General features: G+C 52.5%; 8 protein-coding genes across 8 annotated transcripts; 6 read left to right on the top strand and 2 right to left on the bottom strand.

The window, feature by feature from the left end:
- Nucleotides 1–25: 25 nt before the first annotated feature.
- PG985_000841 (uncharacterized protein) lies at nt 26–1,304 on the top strand (the record flags this gene model as incomplete). The annotated part of the gene is made up of 2 exons (XM_066820610.1): nt 26–331; nt 384–1,304. The coding sequence occupies 2 exons, from the start codon at nt 26–28 to the stop codon at nt 1,302–1,304; spliced, it is 1,227 nt and encodes a 408-aa protein (XP_066691489.1).
- Nucleotides 1,305–1,846: 542 nt separating this feature from the next.
- PG985_000840 (uncharacterized protein) lies at nt 1,847–2,311 on the top strand (the record flags this gene model as incomplete). Its single annotated transcript, XM_066820609.1, has 1 exon — nt 1,847–2,311. One exon carries the CDS (start codon nt 1,847–1,849, stop codon nt 2,309–2,311), a length of 465 nt encoding a protein of 154 aa, XP_066691488.1.
- A 378-nt stretch (nt 2,312–2,689) lies between these two features.
- PG985_000839 (uncharacterized protein) lies at nt 2,690–5,052 on the bottom strand (the record flags this gene model as incomplete). The annotated part of the gene is made up of 8 exons (XM_066820608.1): nt 2,690–2,775; nt 2,916–3,180; nt 3,234–3,361; nt 3,561–3,909; nt 3,963–4,165; nt 4,230–4,415; nt 4,535–4,734; nt 4,787–5,052. 8 exons carry the CDS (start codon nt 5,050–5,052, stop codon nt 2,690–2,692), a joined length of 1,683 nt encoding a protein of 560 aa, XP_066691487.1.
- Nucleotides 5,053–5,774: 722 nt separating this feature from the next.
- Nucleotides 5,775–7,572, top strand: PG985_000838 (uncharacterized protein; the record flags this gene model as incomplete). Its single annotated transcript, XM_066820607.1, has 4 exons — nt 5,775–5,976; nt 6,024–6,183; nt 6,237–6,609; nt 6,664–7,572. 4 exons carry the CDS (start codon nt 5,775–5,777, stop codon nt 7,570–7,572), a joined length of 1,644 nt encoding a protein of 547 aa, XP_066691486.1.
- Nucleotides 7,573–8,199: 627 nt separating this feature from the next.
- Nucleotides 8,200–9,336, top strand: PG985_000837 (uncharacterized protein; the record flags this gene model as incomplete). The annotated part of the gene is made up of 4 exons (XM_066820606.1): nt 8,200–8,462; nt 8,519–9,089; nt 9,151–9,177; nt 9,235–9,336. The coding sequence occupies 4 exons, from the start codon at nt 8,200–8,202 to the stop codon at nt 9,334–9,336; spliced, it is 963 nt and encodes a 320-aa protein (XP_066691485.1).
- Nucleotides 9,337–9,681: 345 nt separating this feature from the next.
- PG985_000836 (transferase) lies at nt 9,682–11,271 on the bottom strand (the record flags this gene model as incomplete). The annotated part of the gene is made up of 2 exons (XM_066820605.1): nt 9,682–9,758; nt 9,843–11,271. The coding sequence occupies 2 exons, from the start codon at nt 11,269–11,271 to the stop codon at nt 9,682–9,684; spliced, it is 1,506 nt and encodes a 501-aa protein (XP_066691484.1).
- A 1,532-nt stretch (nt 11,272–12,803) lies between these two features.
- PG985_000835 (uncharacterized protein) lies at nt 12,804–14,154 on the top strand (the record flags this gene model as incomplete). The annotated part of the gene is given in 4 exon segments (XM_066820604.1): nt 12,804–12,895; nt 12,912–13,125; nt 13,207–13,597; nt 13,628–14,154. 4 exon segments carry the CDS (start codon nt 12,804–12,806, stop codon nt 14,152–14,154), a joined length of 1,224 nt encoding a protein of 407 aa, XP_066691483.1.
- Nucleotides 14,155–14,818: 664 nt separating this feature from the next.
- PG985_000834 (cytochrome P450) lies at nt 14,819–16,488 on the top strand (the record flags this gene model as incomplete). Its single annotated transcript, XM_066820603.1, has 5 exons — nt 14,819–14,843; nt 14,911–14,972; nt 15,022–15,858; nt 16,084–16,215; nt 16,294–16,488. The coding sequence occupies 5 exons, from the start codon at nt 14,819–14,821 to the stop codon at nt 16,486–16,488; spliced, it is 1,251 nt and encodes a 416-aa protein (XP_066691482.1).
- Nucleotides 16,489–16,584: the final 96 nt, after the last annotated feature.

Here is a 16,584-nt window from a genome sequence, read left to right as displayed (position 1 = left end):
CAAACTACATTGCAGCTCAGCAAACATGTCTGACGATCAGAAAATTGAGGAAGAACTGCAGGATCTTAGTCTGAGTCTGGACTCAGCAACGGTCCTGCTCAAGAACAAATTCAAGCACCTTAAAGAGCAGGAACGAGCTCACGTTCAAGCACTCAAAGAGGGAGAAGAACTTCGGTCTAACCTGGAATCTCAGATTCTCGAACTCAAGGAGCAAAAGCTAGAGCACGCTCAAGAACTTGAAAAGTCAAGGCAGAGTCTGAAGGAACAAGCGCTACTCCTCAGTGGCCTAACTTCGACACGAGCCTCTATACACCCTGAAAAGGCAGATTCAGTGAGTGAACCGTTACCGATGAAGTTTTCATGTCGCTGATCAGATTATTTAGGAAATCCAAATCTGGCTTTCAGGGGTAAGACTATTTGTCGCTAGTTTTATTGCACCTGTACTAAATGATGAAAACCGTGCTCGAAAAGCTCTTGTTGCGGCCAAGAACCCTGAGTATGGGATGATTTTTATTCAGGCCCTTCAGAACGACCCGGGACTCAGGGTCGCAGCTAGTGTGGACATCACTAACATTAAAGTCGCGGAGGCCTGTATAATCCGCTGGTTGATGCGCGGAATATTCGAGGAAGGACTGCGGGGAGTCAGCTTAGAGGCATTTGAACTCCTCGAAGACATGGAACAGTCTATGCAACAAGACGTAAAGAACCATGTTATTACGTTGAACGCATTGCGGGCTTGGAGAGCAAAGGCATACTTTGCTTGGCTCCAGACTCCGCAATACAAGTCCGACCGTCAACGTCGTACCCTTTACCTGACTACAAGGCTGGCTACGGGACTATCAATGTTTTTAGACGAAGGCTCTCATTGGGACGCTATCAGCCAAATCATACATGATGATATCGTTGAGCCCGGGCTGGCGCTGAAAGAGCAAATGGTCGCCACCAAACACGACTACCAAGTGTTCCTTGATACAAACCCCTTATCTGAGACCCCCAAAGTCGACTTTGAGCGGGAAGAGTATCTCGACATCACAGACAATCATCGTCAGGTCAAGAACATCACATTGTCAGGCCCAAACCCCACCAAGATACTTGGTGTTATCTCGACAGGCTGCACTTTCACAAAACTCCAGTTAGACGATAGCTGGGGCGGGTCCCACGTCGTTTCCAAGCAACAACGTCTAGTAGCAAGGGCGGAGGAAATGGATCGTATCGTATCCGAAAAGGAGAGCAAAGACGAGCTTTCGTTTTTCTCACGTCTTGTCAGTCAATCGGCGGACATAATCGCAACTTCAGCTTCCTAGACCCCTTGCCTTAGGCCGACACCTGGAAGATAATGTACGACTTGATGTATCATTATGGGGAGAAGATCTCCTTGACTCATAGGATTATGATGATTGTGGTGGTTGGGATTAATTCGGTAACCGTTTCAAGGATGTATTCTATGAAAAGAAAACGAGGAATACAGTGGAATCACCCGATAAAAGATTGAATAGTGCTTCACTCTCTTTGATCAACCATTGCAAAACCAAATCCGCTGGTGAGTTTGAGTACGATATCTTATTGGTGTCCATTCGAGACGTATTAATTTTAGAACAGACTTTGGGGCGCCATAAACCTTCTCGTCGGCATATCGGAGAAAGTGATAGCGAAATGGCTCAATATTTGCAATCTTCTCCCACTGCAGGCACAGAAGTGCTAATTTCATCTTTCAAAATAACTATTTTGTCTATAATCATTCGTACAATTCAATCGACCTATTTCTGAACGATCCCAACTGACGCTTATCTGCGCTTCACAGCCATCACAACCACCACAGAAAGGTCATTCCACAATTTCCATCAAAATGAGCCCAATAAACTGGTCAGCTGCCCCGGTAGAAATGGAGGCAGCCTACAGAACCTACGTGGGTAGGAGAAATGCCGAGGCCGAGCTCTTCAAGGGCCAGCCCAAGCCCACCCAGGCCGACATGGAGCGGGCAAACCTTGTCATTTCCTCGGCCGATGAGGAGTGCATCTTCATCATCTACCACACCGCCAAGGATGCGCAGGCAACGAAAAAGAAAACAGACGATGTTTCTGCAACTGGAAAGGGTGCTGCCATTCGGGCTCATTTACGTCAACCTTTTTCGGAGGTGAAGAGTTTATGGAGGGATTTCCGGCTGGCCAGAAAGGCACGTCGCGAGTTCAGAAACCGGAAGGATAGCAGGGAACTTGGCAACAGCAGATTCGTCACCTTCAAGGAGAAAAAGGTACCTTGGCTTGCCAAAGACACTGCCATTTCTTGGAAACTGGTTCGTACTCCTGAGTAGAAAACTCGTGCTTCCAGGGCAGCAAGGCGGATCTTTGATTTCAGATTCGGGGGCGCATTTGCGCTAGATTCAGGCCTTTAGCAACAGCAATTGACGAAGGTACATAACACTTCGGCTAGGAGCCTTCTACGATTTTAATCTCGCATTTGGCACGCCTCGAAAAAGAACAGTTTCTCAAATCATTGCATTGTGATTGATCTCTACCAAAATCAAGTTAACCTGCCATGTTAGCCGCTGCTGTCGAGCCTTGGCGAAACTCGTCCCAACAATTTCTGACGAGCAATGTCACGCTCCGCATTATATCCAGCTTCTCTTAGTTACGAACTCGACCGTTTTTGCCATCGTGAACAAAAGCCATTCATGATCCCTCTGGCATGATTAGTTGTCTCCAACGTACTCCGCAGAGACCGTTTTGTAACGGGTGCCATCGTGGATCAAGGTGTAGTCAGTAGAGGCGGATCTGTCTGTGATACAGTTAGTCAAATACATCCGGTACGTTAGGATTCAGATGTGGTTGAAACAAAGTTATGCTGTCGACATGCTGAATAAAATATACAGCCAATAGTTGACTGCCATCGCTTTCACTTTGGCGATGGATACTTACAGATGACCTCAATCTCGCATTGTACTCTGTAATAATTGAGTTGATCATAACCACGTCTAACGCGGAAGTGTGAGGTGGGGATCTGCGTGAGGTCGGCCTCGAGGCGGCATAGAGACTTGACGTTTTTGTTACGAGCTAGAGGCGCAGTATCGGAGGTGCTATCCGCTCGAATAGTCATGGTGATTACCTCTGGACGGCCTCGAACAACCTTTTGGTCCTGGTGAAATTTGTGATAATAAGGCTGGGACTCGGCCACGCGCTCACCCTAAGAAGGATCAGTATGTCATTGCTTTGGCTAAGTTGGGGAAGAAGACTCACGGTCCGAATGAACCAAGTCATTACATTAACCCGCCAGATTCCATCCAGACCGTCCCAATAGCGCTTGTTGTAGAGATCGCGGTGAACGTCTTCGTTGTAGGGCACGCCGAGTTCCACGCCGTAATGTTCTATATTAGGATTAGTTGAATACTCTTGCCAGGTCTCACTGCACATATGCATTAGATTGCCCAAGTATTTCATGCTTACTGATGGTATGTTAGCTCTTTTGTTCCTCATGCAGGTTCTAGTAGACCAATACTTGCCTTCTTGCTGCTCTGTCAATCACTTTGAGGAATGTTCGCTCCTCCGGAGCCACGTTTGCAATACCCTTCATCACAGCACCATACACAACGGCCAGTTGAGATTGGCTGGTGAAGCGGAGTGGAACCCCCTCTTTGTCTTCGATTTCGTCCTTGAGTCGCTCTCGCAGATAGATAGAGGTTCCAAAGCCCCCAACCAGAACCACTGCATCGATCGGAACATTTGCGGTGTGGATCTGTTCCTTGGCCAATTTGATAATCTGCAGTATAACCGGCTCGAACATCGAGTAGATGTCGGAGGCTTTCAGGTGCAGGTGGCCATTTCGAATGCCGATAGTTTTGTTCCTCTCCATACCAGGAACAGGTACCGAGAAGGTGCCGTTGGGTATCGCTGCTGTGGAGAACTTCCGTTTTGGCTGTTCATGTTTAGTATATGTTTTGGTTCAATCTCAGAGAAAGGATTACTTACTCCTGACTCGAAGGCCTGTACGGTCGCTCCCAAGATCTCGTTGTCAAATCCAGGTTCATTCCCGAGTACGGCTTGCAGGTGAGCTTTAAAAGCTTCGTCGACGAAGGCTCCGCCACAGAGATCACCCGAACCCTTGGCTGCCTCTCTGACTTGAAGGACTGGGTGTAGATCGACCACTGTGTAGGTTATGAGATCGACAGTACCTAATACGCGACGTTGTTTAGTGTATTGATGCAGGACTGAGTAATGCCAAGTCTAGCAACTTACCTCCACCGGCATCCAGTACAATAAAAGACTGTCCTTTTTTGAGGGATGCTTCTTCTGCCATTGTGTGCAAAGCATAGGTCGCAGCAGCCTCTGGCTCAGAAACCAAAGTGGCACCACCGATGCCAGCCAGGCTTGGGACCTTATTGAAAGCAGCAAGTGTCTTGGTTTTGGCAAGATCGCTCCACACTATGAAGGTTAGTATAAGTTAAGCCAGCGCTGAGGTGGTAATGTTGGGGATGCATTGATGTAGGTGGATGCCCATCAACTTCCAAGGCAGGACATAAGAAGGGGGTTGCTGCACTTACCTGCTGGGACAGTGAGCACGAAGTGTAGAGCAGATCTCTCAACGTATCGTTGTACCATGGCCGATCCCAGTGTCTGGCCCAAAAAGTACATGGTGTGCTCGCCAAGACCGATGAGGTAGTCTCGCACCAGACGATCCGTATCGTGATCAGCAAGCATTCGTCGGAGTTCGGCTGGTCTATCCTCATTAGACTGGAGGCCCCTGGATAATTGTGTTAGTAAACGAACTTTGCGCCTTCAGGTACGAAACTCACAGTTTGAACCACCGGATAACTTCGTCTGGATGGGTAGACGGTGGGATTTGGAAACCCCATTCGAACCCGCCCTGCCGAGGAAGATAGTGAATCGTACTTGGTACCTTCGGTCCGGAACCGCCTTCTTTTGTGGTTTGGTTGGGCCAAGATACACATGCAATCCTGTGGTCCGGCAGGTTGCTTTGGCCGTAGGCTATACCTGAGAAGGTGGTTCCAAAGTCAATACCGACCACGAGGGACCGATGGTTGGGGTCAAACTCCTCCATTTCCGCCACAATGTCGCGCTGATGTCGTGTATGTGATCTCTTGTGGTGAAGGTAGATGGTGTAGGACTGGGAAGAGTATGATGATGGGGGATAAAGTCGATAATTTCCAAAGCTGGGAAATGGTGTCAAGATATACACGGAAGCTGTATTCGATGAATTACCACCTAGCAAACGCTTTCTAAGACACTAACTGGAACGTTTGAAACTGAGGATGCAAGGTCTAAAAAAGGTTTTTGGTGTCTTTTGTTGCATGTATAGAATGTCTGGAAAGGTTTTCTTTTACAAGCTGGACACGTTGTTTTAAGCAGGATGGTCCCTGTCTCTATTCAGAGATATATGATCCCAGCAGGCAACGCTTTCGATGGCAGTCTATTGAAAGCCACACTTATGTTCCAATATAGACTGTTCAATGAAACAAGTCCGCTGAGACTTGAACCCAGGTTGGGTTGTCTTTGTATAATAGCATGATATCTTGGCGGATATGTATGCCATATAAATGCTACTGCTTGCCTTCAACAGAGAAACTTTTGTTGGTAAAGATTCTGGAATATAACAGAGGTTCGTTTTGTTGCTATTGTCACAATGTTTAAAAAATCCATTATGTGGTTGCATGCCTAGCGAAAAGGGGTATAAATGCTGAAAGGCGTTCATTCAGTTTCGCTGTGGCTTCAGGTTGGAGACGGCTGAGGTAATAAAGTTCCTAGGCATCAAGTATTGTTCCAATGGATACCCTTAAAATATGCCTTGCTGCCACTACAACACATTTGCTTCTATCTCCCCATCGACCTTCCATAGCAGCCTGGAACATGTTCCTTATGGGATTAGCCAATCTATTCTTCGGAGTAGGGAGGCCGAGAGGCAAGCAGGGTAGGCGTGGTAAACACAGAGTTCCCAAATCTCTAAAGGCCAAGCCAAAACCAGCCGGTACGTTCAAAATACTTGGAAACACATCACATACTAATTGCATTTAGACCGTGGCTCGCATTTCGACGAGACTTCATTAGAAGGAATGCTCCAGAGATCAAGAATCTCCCCAGACCACCAGTCTAGCTCGTCCGGCTTGCATGAGATACCTAATCCAAAGCCTATTGAAACTGGTTACGTGGATATCTCACCTCCAGCGATGCCGAAGTAAGCGTATATTCAGTTGCTCCTACTACCGGTTGCTAACACGAATACCAAAGCCTGGGTAATAGACAGAGGCATCGCCAGTCCCATGCAGGGACCCAGTGCGATCCGATCCCGGTACAAGATGACACTCACGAAACTCTCGAGGCAACTGTATCCAGCAACCATCACGAAGAAGCAAAGATGGAGTCGGTTGGAAGCGCACTCAAACGTGTCTTGATGGTATCAGAAGAATCGGCTCAGACAATCGCCAAAGCTCTTGAAAGGCAGAGGACTGCATTGGATCAAGGAGTCAAATCGGTCAAGCTTGTTACAGACAGACTCCAGCAGAACCTCATGTCGACAGAGGAAAACCTCTTGTCGACTGAGGCTCACATTAGCAGCCTTCAGTCGTCCAGAGTCCACCTTACCGCGAGTGAGGCCGCAAGTGTAAGACCAAGGCCATATAAATCCCTATTTGTTATACTGACAGTGTTGATCTAGGACTTTAAATCTCTGCTGCAAGCCGTTGATCAGTGGATAATAGATTTCATCACCCCAGTGTTCATGAACAACGGCAGATGCCAGGATGCTATCGATGTTGCCGAAAGTACCCGAGACTTCCAGTGGATCATCACCGAAAAACTGCGTGAACATGGTGCGAGGCTCACGGCTCATTTGCCCGACACGGAGGAAGATATCGTCAAGGCCAGCATGTTTCAATGGTTGACTCACAGAGTTTTCCACAACGACTTGTTTCCGAACATAGTCGAGTTCTTCGAAGTCCTCGAGCGATCCATGACACAACAAGGAGAACTTCTGTACGCGGTGCAGTCTTGGAGAGCGGAGACATACAATGCTTGGATCAAGAGCCCGAACTACCGAAAAGATCGCCATAAAGCCACCGTCAAACTCACCAATGATATGCTGGATGGCATGGCGATGTTCTTTGACGACCAAAGCAGAAATTCTGCTGGAAGTTCCCTCTTTGAGAATGTTATGAAGCCCGCCGTGGTCTTGAAGGAACGAATGGAAAGCAGCAGGGAAAGGTTTCAAGTGTTGTTTGCCACTCACAGCCCCCTATCAGAAGATCAAAACACGGCCAATCGACTGATGAACTTTGAGTGGGAAATCTTTTTCGACGTTACCGATAGCCACCGCGCACTGAAGCCCACCGTGGTCGACAATCCGAATGAACAGAGAAGCTCGAACGGATTGGTCTCCCTGATGATTATGACGCCAGGCCTTATAATGAGAAAGGTGCAGCGAGACAATAAATGGGGTAAACCAGAAGTCATTGCTAAACAGAATCGCCTTGTGGCATGGAAGAAGGATCCCTTCGAGGAATCCGCCCATGAAGAAGAGGAAGACCCGACCTTTTTTTCACTTCTTTGTCGCAGACTCCGTATCTGATGGACTGGTTGTGTTGACGAGATTGGCTAGGGTGGCTGAGAACAGATACGTTGATATGATTTAGACTACACGATGTTGTATACCCTAGAAAATGAACCAGATATGAATTGACATGGAGTGCTATTTAGCCTTTTTCTCGGCGTCGCGGAAGTCGATGGAGTTAATTTTGAGCTTACTAGTCGGGCCGGGGCACGAATTACACTATGCGGCACGGTGCTTCCCTGCGGGTTCTTAACAGACACTTATCTTCATCTTTTTCTTTCAGCTGTTCTAAAGTCTGAGGGGTTGACTGCAGCCGAAATAAGGTGAACATATTGGAAGCAACTAGGCTGGTTCAAGGTTGCAATTCAGGCATCATGTATCTAAGGCATTGCAAGACTCGAATTATTAAAGTCGGACAAGTTTCTGTGTCTGATTAGCTCGTCTCCAATGAGTTTCACATCCGCACTTGACAAAACGATCCCCTTAGCCAGTCTTTGCTGGATGAATATTTCGCCAGTTCCCCGTGCGCAACAGGAGATGGAGAGACCCGACTCCGAAACAAGCATGTAAGTGGCAGCCTCGGCTATCTTTCTTTCTGACATATCTAGAATCTCGCTTACTCGGGCTCATCGCTGTATTAGTAACATGGAACACCCACTGTTCACATTCTTGGCGTTGAACCGCGAGTGTATTATTTGCTTTGAGACGAAGCCACTGAAGGAGTTTTCTGCACGGCCTACGTCTTATTCCTGCACTCACGTGGCTTCTGCATGCCTGACTTGCATCCGGCTTTCCTTACAGTCCCAGCTTGAGGAGAAGACCATACAAGAGATCAGTTGTCCCGAATGTCCGCAACTTCTCACATTCCGCGATGTCCAGGCATTCGTCGACCCCGCCAGCCTCAGACTGTAAGTAAAGCAAGTTGTTTCGCCCTATATTCAACTACTTACCAGAACATGCATAGTAATGCTGAGCGTAACATGTACAAGACCCTGTCCAGCATCGGCCAGTTCGTCTGGTGCCCGCTGAGCGGTTGCGAGTCCGGGCAGGTCCACCCACAAGGCCCGCGGCAGCCCATCGTGCTCTGCCAGAGCTGCAACCGCCAGTTCTGCTTCGCGCACCATATGGAGTGGCACCGAGGATACACCTGCGATGAATGGGACCAACACCTCGCCGACGCCACGTTCCGCAGCCAAGCCCAGCGGGAGCAAGACCGGGACGAGGCCTACGACGACGACATTGCCGCGCTCGACCGTCGCATCCGGGAGGCGGAGCATACGCTGCGGCAGTCCCTCATGAGCGCCGAGGAGGCCGCCAAGGCCCGATTCGAGTTTGCCGAGGCGCGCCGCCGGGAAGAGGAGCGGGCGGCAGCAGAGCGGGCCCGGATCGAGGAGCAGCGACGCCTGGCCCGCAAGGAAGAAGAGCGGAGACTGGCTCGGCACCGCGAGATGGAGCAGGGCGAGCGAACGGTCTTGGAAGTGTCAACCCCTTGTCCCCGCTGCAGAAGGCCGACGCAAAAGAACAGAGGCTGGTCAGTATATTTCATCCAAAGTGGTCAACATTTTGCTATTGAAGACTCGACAACACTAACTTTAGAGAAACCTTTCAGTCGTCACATACACTGTAAGTAGACCCGGCTAGTTGGCGCTAGAAGTCTCATATCCACTGATATTTCGATAGGTACACAATGCGGCTGTCATTGGGACTACTACGATGGCACTGAATACCCCCCAGGCACATTTAACTATTGAACCAGACTTGGATATCCTCGTACGCTTGTAACGGGTACGATATGTTTTGGACTTTCCCGAAACGTGGTGACTACATGTTACTACTGCTGTGTGGCTGGATTCGTGCCTCAAAGAGTGGCAGTAGTCCGCTTTAGACTGCAGCCCACGAATGCAGGGGCAGCGCTTTAGCATGGCACAGAGAACCTTTCTGAAAGACCCGAGAAGAACCGCTAGCTCAGACAAGTGTAACATTGCAGTAGGCCGAGGTCTGCTGATGAGTCAATATGGACATTCCCTTCCGCTAGCTATGCACGATTGTGCAGTTGTGCAGTACAAGGGTTTTGATCAGAGTGCATCTCAAAGATAAATGTGAAACACCAGCCACCGATGCTCCAACTTAGTCCACGCCTCTGTACTCGAAGTACTGACTCCATTCGGGATCAGCCCGCAACTTGGGAACGAGGTCCCTCTCCACTGTACACGTTATCATATTAGCCATCACCCATCACAGATCACATTGATTGACTTAAAAGGGGCCGTGTTATCGATGCAACTCACTTCCAATAGACCAAATCGTCCCCTGGTCATCGTCGTCGCCCGTGCTCGCCTGCGGCGGATACACAAACACCAAGTTCGCCGAGACGCCATCACCCGTCAAGAACCGATGCGTCAGCGGGCGCCCGATCCCAAAATCACAAGCCGTCGCGTCGGCCGGGCGGTGGTCAGTGATGAAGAGCGAGAGAGGCGGCTTGGCCATGAGATTGAAACTGATGGACTGCTGGTCCCGCAGCGTGGCGATGTACTCAAGCACCCCCTCGACCATCTCCTGGGTGACGCTGTCGGTAAGACGCCGGACGTACATCGCAATGTGCGACAGCGGCGTCGCGTTGTCCGGAGAGGCCAGCTCGCCCACGGTCGGCAGCCGCACGTGCGCCGGCGCCATCTCGCTGAAGCCGCCGGTCAGCATGTTGCGGATCATGCGCCGTGGCGGGTCAGGGTTATGGAAGCGCGCGCGCATATCGACCGACTCGCCGAACCAGGGCGCGACGGCGGCGGGGTCGGCCCCGTAATAGGGCGCCCGCACGCGCGTCAGGTGCCGCCACACGAAGGCGCACATGGCGTCGTAGGTCGACACCCAAGCGCCGCCGCCCTCCTCCGCCGGCTGCGCCAGCTTCTTCAAAGCGGCGGCCTTGCTTTTGGGCAGATGGAACAGCACCGCCTCGAACTGGTCCTGCGGGGGCAGGTCCCGGTGGCGCGGCGCCATGGGCGGGCCGTCCACCAGCTGGTCCGCGGGCAGCTGCTTGGTGAAGCGCGAGACGTCGATGCAGGCCGGGTCCCACGACGGCCACTGAGGCTCGCTGGCGCCGCTGCCGGCCGCTTCCCGCGCGTCCCAGATAGCGCGGCAGTTGTCGGCCAACTGACGCGTGAAGTTGCGCCAGCCCACGAGGTCGGCGGCCCAGTGATGCAGGTGCGAGCTGAACATGGCGCCGCCGCGGACGAAGTTGAGCTGGAAGCCCGACGTGGTGGGGCTGTTGTTGGGGTTGGACACGGCGAGGCCCTCGCCGTAGGGCATGCCGTCGAGGGCAAAGGCGCCCGGGTCGGCGCCCAGCGACTTGTACGAGAAGGTCTGGCTCTCCAAGTCGTCGATGGACGGGTACTCGGGGCCCTCGAGCCACCGGACGACGTAGCGGACCGTCGTCCCCTTCTTCTTGACAAAGGAGAAGCCGCCGCCCTCGTCCTTCTCGATGGTGCCGCACAGGTGGCGCACCTGGCTCAGCGTCTTCTCGAGGCCCTGCTGCAGCACCTGGGCCGCTTCGTCCTTGTGGGCGTCATCGAGGCGGAAATAGAGGGCGAACTGACAGTAGACTACGAGAATGATGGGGTCGAAGAGAGACAGCCGGAACCGCTCTTCCTCGGGGTCATTCTCCCATCCCGTGGGACGAATGGCGTGTTCTTCCTGTCTGGGCTGGCGGTGCGTCACGACCATGGTTGCGACTCTGTGTGATGTGGGAGGTGCTAGTTTGTGTTTCTGGCTCAATTGGACCTCGCCGGTATGGGATGATTGCTATAATCAAGTTTTGTTACCTCTCCTGGGGAGCTTTGAGCGACAGCTGCGAGAAATAAACTCTGAGAGAGCCGATCAGAGCTGCTTTGACCGACGTTTCTGCGGCACAGCACTGCAAAACGCGCAGTATCCTCTTCAGGGTTCTGTCTCGTCCCCTCAGAGGGTCTTCTTCTTTCCCCGCCCAGCACGACCCAACTTTGTTGATGCGAGCGTTGCGAGATATCACTGGGCACGACCACGTCCTGGTTACATCGTTGGCCACCCAAGGCCTATCACAATCTGGTTCACGCCACTCTGAGCCTTTACTGGTCAATGGAGAACAACCCCCTCGTCCGTCCATAGAAGGTAAGGAGCAGGTCTGAATAACTGCAATCGCATGAGGCATCCCCGAAAATGCAACCTTTCCTGGGCGAAGCAGAACTGCTACGGTCTCGTTTGCAAACGGTATCTGAAACCAAACCGGATAAGGTTCGGGAGCTCCGCTGAACTGGCTCTTCATGTGGCAGAGTCTGGCCCCCTTCGGTCCCAGCTTCGCCTATGTATCGCGATCAACTACATCTGCCCAGCATAGCAAAGTCGGGGTTCCGGTCAGGGGTAGGCCGTCGCTGCTGGTTGTTGAATGGAGTGGATTGGGCTGCGATGCGGGTGGGGCGCAGCGCCGGGCCCATGCCTCGGAGGGCAGACGTCGGGGTTGATGAGTCAGGAAGCGACAAGGGGTCCCGTGTTCCGCCAGCCGATTTCGTATTGGCCGGAGATGCTTCTGTATGTGGATTACTGATGGGATTGCAGCTGGCCAATTGCTAGGCTATTTCGCGCCCTACCCGCCCTTATTTTCGCCGACCACTGGATACGAGATGTGAATCTACAGTATCCGTGGCTTGCTCGTGCGGGCAGTTACTACCCTGGACCATTACTTAGGTGACAGTCGTCTGCACGTACCAGTGTTTTAAAAACCCTAAAACAATATAATAGCAGTTGAGCGTTACATGCCAGTCCATGCCTCGCTCACGTCGAATCATACTGTAGCAAGTCCTCTTCTCCGAGGTTTCCAAGGTATGGTGTACCATGGCTGCGACGACGAGAAATCTCAGACGGGGATTGCGGTTTTCTCTGTTTGCCATTTCAGGAATCTCATCACGAGCAGACTCCGCACGAAGTTACCCGTACGAGCAGATGGTTCTCTCTCCCTGGGTTTCCCTCTGAGGCTGCTCCCGTATTCTGCCGGCGCAATCAGCCGGATATGCTTTTGGCGTGATGCCTGCGTGCTTTATTGGGCATATACATACTTCTAGGGCTCCGCTCCCCAGTTCGAGGCCCTCTGTGAAGAACCTTCTCGTTTCAAGCCAACGAGGTCCCTCCCGAGCCCTTCTGAATTGCGCGTTGCTTTTTTCTTTGTACTTTCTTCTTACTTCCTTTCCCTCTTTTTGGTCGTCAAGCAGGTTCCTGACAGAAACATGGAAATCGACCTCTCCGCCTCGGTGCTGCCGCCCCCGGACGGCCAGGTCTCCAACTTCATCGACCCCGCCCAGCAAGAACAATGCTCTCGGTCTGGGGGCCATCAGTCTTATGCTGGTTGTCTCGACTCTGGCCGTGGCGGCCAGGCTCTACGGTCGATTTGGTATCGTGAGGCAGCTGAATACCGAGGACGTTCTGATCGTTTGCGCCTATGGCGTCTTCGTCGCCGCGGTGTGGACCGACTTGATGTGGCTTCAGTACCCCGGGTATTTCGTGCACGCCTGGGATATCACCGTCGAGTCCGAGATCTCGGCGTTATATGTATGTGAAAGCGGACTCTTATTGTCAACAGGCCTTTGAACGTTGGGTACACAGAGAAGCTAATGTTGGGTTCGTTGGCAGTATGCGTTCCTCTTCGGTGTTTTCTACTCGATCTCCCTGGGCCTCATTAAGATCGCCATCCCCCTGGAGTGGTCTCGACTGTTCGTGCTGCCCGGGACGTGGGAGAAGAGCTACTTCTGGTGGGGCTCCATGTTCATCGTCGTCCTCCAGTCCCTGGTCCTGGTCGTCATCACCATCCTCCTCAACGTACAGTGCATCCCCCACGAGGCCATTTGGAATATAACGAAAGTGGCCAACGCCAAATGCTTCCCGCTCCCGATCCTGCAGAAGGTCTCGGCCAGCACCCACTTCGTGACCGACGTCATCATGGTGCTGCTGCCCCAGAAGGTGGTCTGGTCCCTCAACCTGTCCATGCAGAAGAAGGTCGGACTGGCGTTCGTCTTCAGCCTGGGTATGCTGTAAGTAGCCTATCTTTCTCCAGCACTCCTGTATGTTATGAGCCGGACGATGCTAAAAAACGGCCTGAATAGTGGAGTGGTTTGCTCCGTCTTCCGTCTTGTCGACACGCTCGCACTTGCGACCGAGAAGGACGTCTTTTTCTACACCTCGCCGGTCCTCCTGTGGTGCACGGCCGAGATGACGTGCGGCTTCATCGTGGCCTGCGCCCCGAGCCTGCCGCGCATCGTCAAGGAGTCGTCCCTCCTCCGGAAAGTCTTTGGCAGCACCCTGTCGGGCACCGGGCCCAGCTACCCTCATGGCGGCCCTCGCTCGACCTACAACAACCTGTCGCGCAAACGCAACAAGGACAGCATGTTTGACGATGCCGAGACCGGTGTGCCGCTAGACAATCTAGACAGGTCCGAGTCGATGGAGCGTCTACATGAAGCTCCGAAAAGCGGGGACGCACCGTTTGGCGGCGGCATTGTTCGCACAACGCAGGTTACGGTGGTGCAGGACAGGGAGTCTCGGAAGTTGGGCCAAAACCAGGTGGCATCCGCTTGGGCATAGTTTTGTATGATTACTCTTTAATGGGCGTGTGCGTAAGTGCCTAGAGATGGGTTTCCAAAACAGGATGGCAGACAATCAGGGGCTGTATGATGACAACGATTGTATACTACATAAAACTACGAATGCTTCACATGGGGTTATTTTGCGGCTTGAATTTATTGCTGCTGCACGCAACATTACCATTGCTAGTTGACTTCGACAGGGTCCTATCAACCTCGGCTCACCAGCGGAATGTGATTGGTTCGCTAGTCAAGATGCTCGAAATCCCCACGACAATCCACCAATGAGCAGCAGCGTTCCCCTGCATATACGATACCGGCATAGCTTCGCCGCACAACACATCAAATTGATTCCATGGACTTGCTCTTTATTGTTTTCCGTGCGTGGGGGGGTCCTTCAATCACTCCCTACCCCTCGCACCTCTCCTCAACATAAACTGTGTGCAGCATATGATAGTGACACTTGCTATATTATCCTGGGCTACATGATGGCTTTCTCGTCACCAATTTGGCTGGCTGCAGGGGGGGCGTTGCTCGTTCTCGTATTGCTTTCACTGAAGAGGCGCTACCTCACCTCGATACGCGATGTTCCGGGGCCTTTCTTCGCCTCGTTCACAGGCCTATGGCAAATCTATCAACTGGTCAAAGGCGACGAACACGTCGCCATGATCAAACTGCATCGCAGACTTGGTGAGCAGTAGATACGACCACAGATTCATATGGTAAAGACCAGGACTGATTCTAGATATAACCATAGGGCCATTTGTGCGGGTATCAGAAAAGGAAGTCAGTGTCGGAGACCCAGATGCTGCCAGAGAGGTTCTCCAAGCGCACCTCAGGAAGGTCACTCAACGCTTTTCTCATCTAGCCCCTCACTCCTGAACGGGAATCTCACGTGTGCCACCAGACCGACTTTTACTCTGTATTCAGCCTGCCAGACTACAACTACGTCAACCAGATGTCCGAGTGCGATCCCAAGGAGCACATTCGCAAGAGCCGCAATGTGAATGCGGGCTACGCGCTCTCCAACATCATCCGCTCGGAGCCACAGGTGGACAATCTGGTCCAACTCCTGGAGAAGCGGCTCGACGAATGCATCAGCCGGCCCCAGAAGCCGGAACAGAAGCAAGCCGGCGCCGCCGTCGTCGACCTGAACCGCTGGATCACCTACTACACCTTCGACGTCCTGGGCGAGGTGACCTTCTCGAAGCCCTTCGGCTTCCTGGCGGCGGGTGGCGACATCCGCGACACCGTGGCCAACGCGCGCTACCTCGAGACCTACCTGGGCTTCGTGGGGCGGTACCCGGCGGCGCACCACGCGACGCTCGGCAACCCGCTGCTGAGCCGGCTGGGCATCCAGCCGACGTCGCACATCTACGACACGGTCGCGGCGGCCATGGCGGACCGGGCGCGCAACCCGCACGTCCGCCGCGACATGATGGCGCAGTGGGAGGCGGTCCGGGACGCGCACCCGGACCGCATGGAGGCGGCCGAGATCGGCAACGCGGCGCTCGCCAACGTCGGGGCGGGCGGTGACACCACCAGCTCCACGATCCAGGCTTGTCTGCACTTTGTGGTCAACGCCAGCGGCGGGCGCATCTTGCGCAGGCTGCGCGACGAGATTGATGGGGCGCAGCGCAGGGGCGAGCTGTCGGAGACCATCTCGTTTGCGGAGACGCAGAGGTTGCCGTTCCTGCAGGCCTGCGTAAGTTAAATTCCTATTATTAAAGCTATGTTTGCAGTTACTCACACCTTGGCGTCATGGCAGATCAAGGAGACTTACCGGTGCCATCCGGCTTTTGGATCGGCATACTCTCGGATAGTACCCCCTGAAGGGTTCACAATTGGAGGCAGAACATTTACCTCCGGAGTGAGCCGAACCCATTCCTGCCTTTTGAGTCTGTTAGGGTTTACTCACCAATGAGCATAGACTGTTCTGAGCGTCAACTCCTGGGTCATTAACACCAGTCGCTCCGTCTTCGGCGCGGATGCGGACACGTTCAACCCGGACCGCTGGCTGGATCCGGAAGAGGCCAAACGAATTGCTCCCTATCTGATGCACGTAAGTATCCATACCTCTCTCGTCTCTTTCTCTAGATGTCCGAGCCCACTCTTGTATTAACATGGCATCCATTCTCAGTGGGGCACGGGCTACAACCAGTGTCCCGGCCGAAATTTGGCGAACCTCGAGACCTGCAAAGTCGTGGCGCAGCTGGTCAGAGATTATGATATTGAACCGATTCGACCAGGTGGGACCTTCTCATTCAAGAACCGTTTGCTCTGTCTTGCAGATCCTCACTTCTGTCGTCTAAAGCGACGCGACAAGGTTGGGTGATCCATACCATCCCTACCGTTATCAAGGCCGTAGCTCTTGAAGTATGTCAACTCAGCTTGGAAATTTTCACGGTTAGAATAGAAATGTCGAGAAGAG

Source organism: Apiospora marii (genome assembly GCF_038362585.1).
Source record: "Apiospora marii strain CBS 49790 chromosome Unknown utg000001l_segment0_segment0, whole genome shotgun sequence".
Lineage (NCBI taxonomy): Eukaryota > Fungi > Ascomycota > Sordariomycetes > Amphisphaeriales > Apiosporaceae > Apiospora > Apiospora marii.
The sequence above is the reverse complement of the archived record's forward strand: the minus strand, read 5'-3'. Positions and strand labels throughout refer to the sequence as shown.